Below are 10,329 nucleotides of genomic sequence, written 5' to 3'. Positions count from 1 at the left end.
ACTCTGTCTCCCCCCCGAGATATGCTGCCACTCCCCCCCGAGATATGCTGCCACTCTGCCCCCCCCCCCGACTTACCAGACTCCCGGGTGTCTTGCGGGGCCGGCGGGGGACATCTACGCAATACGCGTATACAACTTCCGGTGCCGGCACTCAGCGGATGTGCCGGCACCAGAAGTTGTATACGCGTATTGCCGGCCCCGCAAGACACCTGGGAGTCTGCTCTGGTAAGTCTTGGGGGCAGAGGTAAAACGCATCGTGCGGACGATGTGCTTTAACAATCTCCCTTGCCGGGACTCCCCCCGTCGGAATTCCCGGCAAGGGAGATTGCTAAAGCACATCGTGCAGACGTGCCGGCACCGGAGGCTGTTTACCCGCATCGCCGCAGCCGGTGAACGTCCACACGATGCGCTTAGACAACCTCCCGTGCCGGCACCCCCCCCCAGGGAAAGTGCTGGCAGGGGAGGCTGTCTGAGCGTATCGGAGAGTAGGATACGGGTCCCCTGCACCGCTGCGGGAGATCTGTATCCTAACCCCGCTGCCTGCCCGGGACTGCATGTCCCGGGCGTCGGGCGCTAGACCCCGAATATAGGCCGCACCCCCACTTTAAAGACTTAAAGTGGGGGGGGGGAGTGCGGCCGATATTCGAGCCAATACGGTATGTCTCTAATCAGATTCCATGTGCTGTATGGTTTTTGAAAATATGGTTTTATGGAGTTAAAGTGAAACATGTGACTCTACTGCACCTCAAATGAGAAGTGGACTTATCAATTGATCTGTTAAAATGTACGTGTTCCAACTTTCAACCCACAACGTCCAAAAAAAAAATACTGAATACTGCAATATGTTTGTTAAAGATGGGGAAAAAGCTACATTTTACTGCACAGATTGGAACTAAGATGGTTAAATAAAGTGTTGAAATGTCCCTAGTTGAAATTGTCAACTTTCTGTCAGGGACTGGGTCCATACAGACGACTGTAAAGACCAAGAGCGCCCAAAGATGGAGTTCAGGAGGTATTACGCAGTGGTGGAGTTGGACAAGGCCTGGTGCAGGCGACTGCACTCTCCAAGGTGGGCATCTAGGGTTGAGCAGCCACATACCAGCACCCTGACATAGCAGCAGATGATGTCCAGAACAAAGCAGGACTAAACCTGGCTGGATGTGGAAATCATAACAAAAGTTGGATCTGACAAAACGAACAAAGCTTGGAGATATCCTGCAGGAACCCTGGAGCAGGCATGAAACATACCACTGGAATCATGTGCAGGATGCTGCAGGCTGGGAGTATGGAAGCTAAGCAGAGTATCAACAGAAACGTGGCAAGCAAGGAGGACAGAGCAAGGAACAGGGAGACCAAGCAAGGAACATAACCTTACAAGACATACATAATACAGGGCACAACACAGGACAGGGAACAAGGCAAGAAACACAGGGGAAGGAGTGAGGAGCCGGAATCCTCGGGCGCTTCTCCTTTAAGCAAGGATAGGACAACTTAACTGGGACATGGGGAGAGGAGAGAGGAACCGAAATCCTCAGATGATACAGGGAAAAAGGGCAAAGGTACATAAAAGACAGACAAACATGAATACAGGAACTAGCGTAGGACTATAAAATAACAATTGGAGATTCCATCACATCATATGGCCATAGTATGCTTAGCCCACCACTATGCCAAAGTATTCCAATGACGGTGGGTCCTAACGCTAAGCCCTGCATATGAAAGTACTGATAAACTAAACATTGAAGCCAAACACAGAACCAAGAAGGACATACCTTTAGACTACAGACTGAGACAAACACGTGGGACACACCTTATAAAGGAAACAGGAGCTGAAGCAAAGAGCAGACTGGAATCAAGGAATCAGAGGTTCAGGACAGAGCATACAGAAATCCAGGAGCGAACCACAGCAAAACATGGGAACTGAGGCAACGCAGGGAAAAACAGAGAAATGGAGCTCCGCGGCCTGGATGGACCCTGACACTTTCAAAAAAAAAAACTTTTGGTTTTTCAAGCCACTGCTGGGGCCCAAACCCAAGTATGGAACTTTTCCATATCAAAAGAGCATAATTTGTAGGAGCAAACTAAATGAGTTAGTGGCAAATCACAGTGAAGATGTAACAAAAAACCCACAAACATTGCTCTGGTCCTAAAGGGGTTAAATGGACACTCCAGTGCCCCGTGCAACCCTGTCAATGAAGAATGCATATTTAAATATTTTGTAATCTGTAGTCTACAACCTGTTCCCATTGAAATTGTTGAGTGCAGGATCCGTGATCCTTGTCTTTAGCAGTTCCGAGTATGTGTAGCTACGTCCCAAAACAAATTTTTGTGAACTCAGTGTTGGCACTCAAGGTTATGATCAACGTACTCTTTAGCATGTGTAACTAAATGTGCCATTAAAAGACATAATTCCAGGTAGGTATAGTATATTAGGTTGGAAACAACTTCAGTCCATCAAGCGCAACCTTTCACACGGGTACTGTTGACTGCACAAACCCTTCCCAGAAGTATTTACTTAGGTCACATTTTGCTTCACATTTGGGCACATTTTTCAGAAGCACTCCCCATAGAAAGGTGTTTTGGTTTTTCTTTTTTATTAAAAAACCTTCAGAAAAGAAAAGGCTTCCCACACAGGTTCCACCAATTTATTGTAACAAACAAAATTATGTCTCAAGCAAGCTCATTACATGACATATTACACATAGCAGCATTTTCGGAAGGAGACTATAACTGGGTTGTGTAAAGAAGTAGACTTTAAAGGTACTGTTCCACATAGACATTCTTCCTCAACTATCCTCAACTATATTCCTTTTTGTAAATAACAATGTTTTGTTGTATTTTCATGTTGAAAACATTTCAGCTGGGCCTTTTAATCTTGCACTGCTCTGGCTGCCAATCATCATAAAATGGGTGTTACCTTTAAGGTTTTCTAGTTTAAAGGGACTATACTTATCACACAAAACACCTCACATCTATCACTCCATCACACAAAACCCCTCACACAAAATATCTTAATCATATTGATATAACTTAAGAGGCCCCCTAGGTGGAACAGCACCTTTAATGCAGATGTTGTGCCAGCATCCAAAGGTTTCTGAACAAAATGCTATAATTGCAAAATGTACACATTCACATGTTTTGGGGGGGGGTTACGAGTTTCAGTATCTTACTAATTTGTTTTTTTGGTAAATTTTGCTAACATAGGTTTCTGTATTTCTGATGCACACAGAGCAAAGTAAGGACAGATAAAACACATGAACACAGACAGGCAAATAACCAAGCAGAAACAAGAGACTAGTACAGCCTTTTGTCACCTCAAACTTACGAATATTACTGCCCCTGACCATGCACTTAGTGTAGTTGGCAACAGTCTTGTCATCTTTTACTCTCAATGTAAACCAATCCTCATCTTTTGTAGAGCAACCCATCTTACACTGTTTCTTTATACTTATATATTTTTTTTTAAATATACAAACTGTCCATAAAATTCATGTCATTTAGCTTCATCTCAATCTTTCTTTGTCATTGCTTTTTCATCCAGACTAACCACTTCATCATTTTGCGTTTTTCTTACTGCTAAAGGAAAGTTGGGTTTATTTCACTTCAATTATTCTGTGTAATCATTCCGAAAGCATCCTAGGTAAATGGACACTTTCACATAAAAAAAATGTAGTACAGTAAGTAAATAATGTATCAACTACATTAATTTTTTATTTTTTTTAGAATTGATGTTATAGTTCTGGTTTCTGTGCATGCCTTCTTGTTTCATATCTTAATTATGTAGAACTGCTTAATGAGCAGATTGTCCTTTCATTGCATCTGAGTTTTGTTCTGTGTTTAGTATTAATTCCAATCTGATTAGTACCAATGCTGTACACAGAAAGCTGCATTCCTATCCATGAGATTTCCTGAAGGGCCCATAACGGTTTTGAATTCTCTAAACCAAGTATGCTTGCGCATGGTATCTTATGGCTTATGCAAGGGATTGTTGGTTGCTGTATGGACAAATGATGGTCATTCAATGTAAAAGATGGTAAAGACTTTGGTAGGACAGTTGTGGTTTCCATCCCTTGACTTCTCTGTGCATTATGAAGTGTCTAACCAAGTGATCTTCTGCTACAGTTAGAGTTTTGCTGGCCCTATATAATAAATTGCTGAAAAAGTGAATTTTTTCTCTCACTGAATTATGCATTATGCAGGTCAGCTCAACCCTTGTTGCTGGTGATAGTTCTGGCCCTTTTTAATAAGAGTGTTAACCACAGTTCTCTCAAGTGAATAAACCCAACTTTTCTACTCATGTTGTCTTTCTGGAACCTTTACCACTCTATGAGAAACTATTATGTAGGTTTTAAAATTCTCAGATTTTTTTTTCCTGACGTTCCACAAATTAGTTTTGATTTCTCAGGATTATGGTTTTAAGCCCTATTTTATTCTCAGAACTCCAGATTTCTCTCACTTTTTTAAGGTTTTTTTTTCTCCCTACTCCCCGTTTTGTTCACTTAACATTTAAATTACCCTGTATCATCTACATTTTAAGGTATCTTGTCTGCCTGTCCCATGCCAAAACTTGGTGATTTCAAGGCCATTGTCTTCCTTACCAGTGGTGTCTCATCTTGCTAAAGTTCTCTGTCTGCAAACCTTTGAGTCTATCTCACCCCATGTTCATTCCTCTCGTGTTCAGGGTTAGCCTTCATTTTTCCTATTCCTCCCCTACCCTCTAGAGCATTATCTCTATGATAAGGATTTGCTCTTCTCGTTACCCAAAGCTGGTGTTTCTTCTTCCCCTCTGGTACCTCCCGGCAGCCCACCTGACATGCACAGAATCTCCTCCGGAATCGCCTCTAGTTCTTCACTCTGCAGAGCCTGGGTGATGAGTGTTAGTTCTTCACACAAAGTCTCATATCGAAAACCAACTCTAATATCAGGAACATTAGTTCTGCGGATGTCATTGCCTCCAGGTCCATCCCGCAGGTAATGAGGGCCCAACCAGTAACTTTTCACCTACAAAGGAGAAACATTCTTGTTTCTAGGTAGAAATGTTTTATTACTCAACAGAAAACATTTTGCAGTTTACACCAAGGTTAGATTAATAGCCTGATTTCTTAGGGGTCTGATGAAGAAAGGTATTTGGTGATTTGTGTTTTGGCAGCACAGTGGGCTGCATATTTATTTATGAAACCGAGTAATATGTGCCTCCAAACCTCTGTTCTATTATGAAAACCTATGCAGTGTCCATGCTGTTTGAGGTTGGAATCCTGAGTTCTCCATGTTTGTGCACCCATACAGACTTATCAGGGTACAGGAAATTAACCTGTGACACCAACTGGCATTAATAACATGTTCAAGAATTCCGTAAGAGGACCTCTTAACCATTTAAAAAAATAAATATATATATATATATATGTGTGTGTGTGTGTGTGTGTGTGTGTGTGTGTGTATATATATATATATATATATATATATATATATATATATATAAAAAACATAATAAAAAATTTAAAAAGCTTACATCCCATTCCCCTAACACAACATCTACCCAGTATAACCCTCCTGCCCACAACTCCCAAACCTGTTAAGCTATAAGCATAAAAATTCTACGAATATGTACACCTTATACTATGTTTCCTATAAGCGGTGGGAAAGTATGGACATTTTATATAAATTAGGTATTTCTGAAATCAGGACACTTGAATTGATAAACTTGGAGGGGATTTTCCATCACTTTACCTAATTTTGTGAGGATTCAGAAGGAAAATTTATAAAAAATTAGGTGGTTTTTTTTCGCTAGTTTTTACTAAATTTCTCATTCTAAATTTTCAGCTAATCATCTAACTATGGTATCAAAAGAAAGCTCTATCTCTCCTTGAAAAAACAATATATAGTTTACATGTGTACACTATTCACAGGAAAAGAGAATAATCACTGAAGCGCAAAAATGGCAAAATTGCTCCAGGACTTGAGGTACGAAAAACCCCTGGGATTGAAGGGGTTAATACTGCTGAAGTGAAGTAGCTAAACAAAATAATTATAAAAATAAACAGAAACATGGATTCGGAAGTCATATAAAACTGCCTGACAGCAGCTAGTATAATTAAAAATCTACCTTTCTAGTATCAGTGAGTGACTTTTCCTACGACTTAAGTCTAGTCCTGAAAATTTTACGGCATACAAATTGGAGCATACATTATTTATTAGAGTTAACCCCTTAACGGCAATCCACGTATTAACGACAATGCTCGTACATGTACGGGCTGTCGTTAAATAGCTGCATCGCCACAATCGCTGGCTTTGCACCATCCACGGAAGCCTCACAAGGCTAAAACAGCTTAGGAAGCGATCAAAATTGCTTCCTATGCATAAACTGTGTTGCTGACATGCCTCGATATAAACTGTGTTGCTGACATGCCTCGATATAAATTTATACCTGAAGTACAACATGTGTGAAAAAAATTAAAAAAAAATGTACTACCATAAAGTTTCACAAAGGCTGGTGGTAAAACTAGTGCATGGAAAGGGTTAAAATACCAGCATTTCAAATACCTTGGGGTGTCTAGTTTTTTAAAAATATATGGTTTGATGGGGTAAATTGCATTGGCCGGCTTCAAAGATACCCGAAATTGCACATGGGGGAAGAATTACCAGATTTGGAAAAAAAAGGTTTTGAAATAGCAAAACGCTACCTGTACTTATTGCCCCATAACGTGCAGAAAAAGGCAAAAAAACATAAAACATTGAGTATTTCTAAACTCAGGACAAATAGTAGAATCTATTTAGCAGGTTTTTTCATTCGTTTTTGCAGATGAGTAAGTTTTTTGTTTAAAAAGTTAGAAAAAGTAATTTTTTTAACAAAAAATACCCATATTTTATCTATTTTTTTTATAGTAAATTAGCTGATATGATAAAATTAATGGTATCTAAAGAAAGCCCTGTTTGTCCTGAAAAAAACAATATATAATGTGTGGGAGCATGAAATAAGAAAGAAGAAAACCACAGGTAAACAGCAACACTGAAAATGTTTAAAAGAGCCATTGTCCCACAATATACTACGAGTATTGTCCTTAAGGGGTTAAAAAACTAAGATAATTAATATAGGGCTGAAACAACTAATCGATAAAATCAATAATAATCGATAATGAAAATCATTAACGATTTTCATTATCGATTAGTCGAATCAATTTTTATCGATTATAAAAAAGTTTTTTAAAGAGCAAATGCTCTGAAAAACTCCTCTCCTTCTATAATCCGACCTCAAACAGAGATCGGATTATAACACTAGAATCCAGATCCCCCGCAACGCTGCAGGGGACCTGGATTCCCCTCACTGTCAGCCGGTGGGTGTCCGTGCGATGCGCACAGACAACTTCCGCCTCTCCCCTCCACTTCCGCTCCTACGATGCAGTGGCAGCATCACATGATGTAGAAGTCCCAGCGGAAGTGAAGGTGAGTAACGGAGGCTGTCTGTCACATCGTGCAGACCCCCACCAGCTGACAGAGAATCGAGGTCTCCTGCAGAGGATCATCCTCTCTGTCAGATGGTGGGGGGCTGCGCGATGCTCACAGACAGCCTCTGTTACTGCCCTTCACTTACGCTGAGGCTTCTATGAAGCTGCAGTGAAAGTGCCTGTCAGCAACAGAGGTTCACAAGACACCAAAGAGTCGGGGGAGAGAGGCAGAGCAGTGTATGGGAGGGGGAGGAGTTAGAGTTGTGTATGGGAGCCACCCTCCCATACACCACTCTGGCTCCTCCACCTCCCATACACCACTCTGCCTCTCTACCCGGCTCCCTGGTGTCTTGTGAACCTCCGTTGCTGACAGGAGGCAGAGTGTTGTATGGGAGGGAGGAGGAGGCAGAGTGGTGTATGGGAGGGGGAGGAGGCAGAGTGGTGTATGGGATGGGGGAGGCGGCAAAGTGGTGTATGGGAGGGGGGAGGAGCCAGAGTGGTGTATGGGAGGGGGAGGAGCCAGAGTGATGTATGGGAGGGGGAGGAGGCAGAGTGGTGTATGGAAAGGGGGAGGAGGCAGAGTGGTGAATGGGAGGGGGGAGAGAGGCAGAGTGGTGAATGGGAGGGGGAATAGAGGCAGAGTGGTGTATGGGAGGGGGGAGGAGGAAGAGTGGTGTATGGGAGGGGGGAGGAGGCAGAGTGGTGTATGGGTGAGTTATAGTGGTATATGGGGGGTATAATGAATTTCAGGGTAGCAGAGTGGTGTATGGGGGTGTAATGAATTTCAGGGAGGCAGAATGGCATATCTGGGGGGGTTAGAGTGGTGTATAGGGGGAGGTAGAGTAATGAATTTCAGGCATTTAGGGAGGTATAAGGCATAAATGGGGACGAGTGGCATATTGGAAGTTATAAGGCATATCAGGGGGCACAGTGGCATATAGGGGGTATAAGGTATATTGATATTAGGCATATCAGGGGGGCATAAGACATATCTGGGGGTAAAAGGTATATCAGGGGGCTCAGTTGCATATGACTGGCATATCGGGGGCACAGTGGCATATCAGGGGGCACAGTGGAATCCCTGTTATATAGGAGGTATAAGGCATATCTAAGGCTGATGAGAAATATAAGATGATTTGGCATAGGTGGTTTCCATTCACTGGTGCACAATTCCTGTGCATTGCAAAAAAAAAAAAAAATACAAAACTCTTAACTATCTCCATAACCTTCTTTCTTCTATTGAACTTGTGGTAACACTCCCCCGCCGCCTGCGAATCTCTTCCATGTATGCCTGGTATGACTGTTAATAGTTGAAATGTACAACTTGGAAATCGCTTATCGTTGGGATTACTTATTAGTATATGAATTATTCTATCAACCCATTATGTCTCAACATTGTGACTCGATTGAATGTCTTTGTTATTTGTCTAAATTTATTTTTTTTATGGAAAATAAAGATTTCTAATAAAGATTGATTAAAAAAAAAAATATGCATTTTTTAATCCGATTAATCGGCCAACTAATCGATTATTAAAATAATCGTTAGTTGCAGCCCTAAATTAATAACAGAGGTGCACTGGGACATACCTGGGCTTGCTCAGTTAGAGCCATGTGTGCTTCAGTAGAATGCCAGTACTTAGAATGTATCTGATATACCGTATTTGCTTGATCATAAGATTATATACCCCTCGTCTTATAATCGAGGTTGTCTTATAACATGCGGCCCGCAGGACCTCGAGGTGCGGCCCGCGTGAGATCGGCAGCCTCTGTACTGCACAGAGGAAGCGGAACCCAGCAAAGTCACGTGAATGTACGTGACATCACATCATAGGAGTGTTAGCAATCACACTCCTATCATGCCAAGTCATATTGTTGAATGTTGCTGTCCAATTTTGGTGTGTTACTTACTTTTAATAAAATTGTGGTTAACACACCAAAATTGGACAAAGAAATACAATAACAATATTAATTTATATATGATTGTTGACAGCAATCACGCTCCTATCATGCCCAGCCAACCAGTACATACTGGAATCTGGGTATGCCTGAGATTCCTGTTAACAATCATTATATATATATAATCATTATAACATTTTTTGTACAATTCTGGTGTGTAACTTACTTTTATTAAAAATGTGGGGGTTTTTTTTATTTTTAACGGTAGGGGGTCATTTTTGGTTTCGCCTAAGTGAACCCTGAATTTTCGGTTTTGGTCCAGAATTCTCATTTTGGTGCATCCCTAAAATAAATATAACTATTTCATTTTTACTTATCCAAAATCCTGAATTTGTAGTCACAAAACTTTCTAGGCCCAGAAATCAGTGAGAGGAAAAGAAAAGGTTTTGTGTCATTTACTTTATTTTAAAATGCATTTCTTATTAAAGGCTAAAAATTACAGTGAAAAATGAGTGCGGCCCTTGCACGTATACAATTCTGATGAAGTGGGCCACCGCGGAAAAAACTTGGACACCTGTCTTATAATCAGACCTCAAATAGAGGTCTGACTATGAGACTAAGATCCAGATCCCCCGCAGCGCCTGGGAACCTCAGCTGCTGCCGGCACATCCACCAGGGCTTCTATCACCGAGCGCCGGAAGGTCATGTGACGCCAGTAGCGGAGGTTGTCTATGTGCATCGCACAGACTTTCCCCTGCTGCCAGAGAGGAGCAGCGCTGCAGGGAATTCTCTTCTTTGGCAGCCAGGGTCTGTGCGATGCGCGTAGACAACCTCCGCTACTGCTGGCACTTCTGCCGGGGCTTCTATGACGGAGCACCGGCGTCACATGACCTTCCGGCCTCCACCCGCTGCCCCCACTAGACAACAGGGAGTCAGAAGCACTGGTAAGTCGGGGGGGAGTGTTATATGGGGGGCATAAGGCTTTTCTGGA

General features: G+C 42.1%; 1 protein-coding gene across 3 annotated transcripts in view; it reads right to left on the bottom strand.

Annotated features, from left to right (window-relative positions):
- Positions 1 to 3,173: 3,173 nt before the first annotated feature.
- Positions 3,174 to 10,329, bottom strand: part of AMPD2 (adenosine monophosphate deaminase 2) — a 53,726-nt gene continuing 46,570 nt past the window's right edge. For all 3 annotated transcript variants that reach the window (XM_053454287.1, XM_053454285.1, XM_053454288.1), the window contains one exon: positions 3,174 to 5,001. In XM_053454287.1, the coding sequence (XP_053310262.1) occupies positions 4,732 to 5,001 (270 nt within the window). In that variant the 3' untranslated portion in view covers positions 3,174 to 4,731. The remainder of the gene's footprint in view (positions 5,002 to 10,329) is intronic.

The sequence above is a fragment of the Spea bombifrons genome, chromosome 2 (assembly GCF_027358695.1).
Source record: "Spea bombifrons isolate aSpeBom1 chromosome 2, aSpeBom1.2.pri, whole genome shotgun sequence".
Lineage (NCBI taxonomy): Eukaryota > Metazoa > Chordata > Amphibia > Anura > Pelobatidae > Spea > Spea bombifrons.
This window is presented reverse-complemented; position numbering and strand designations above follow the sequence as displayed.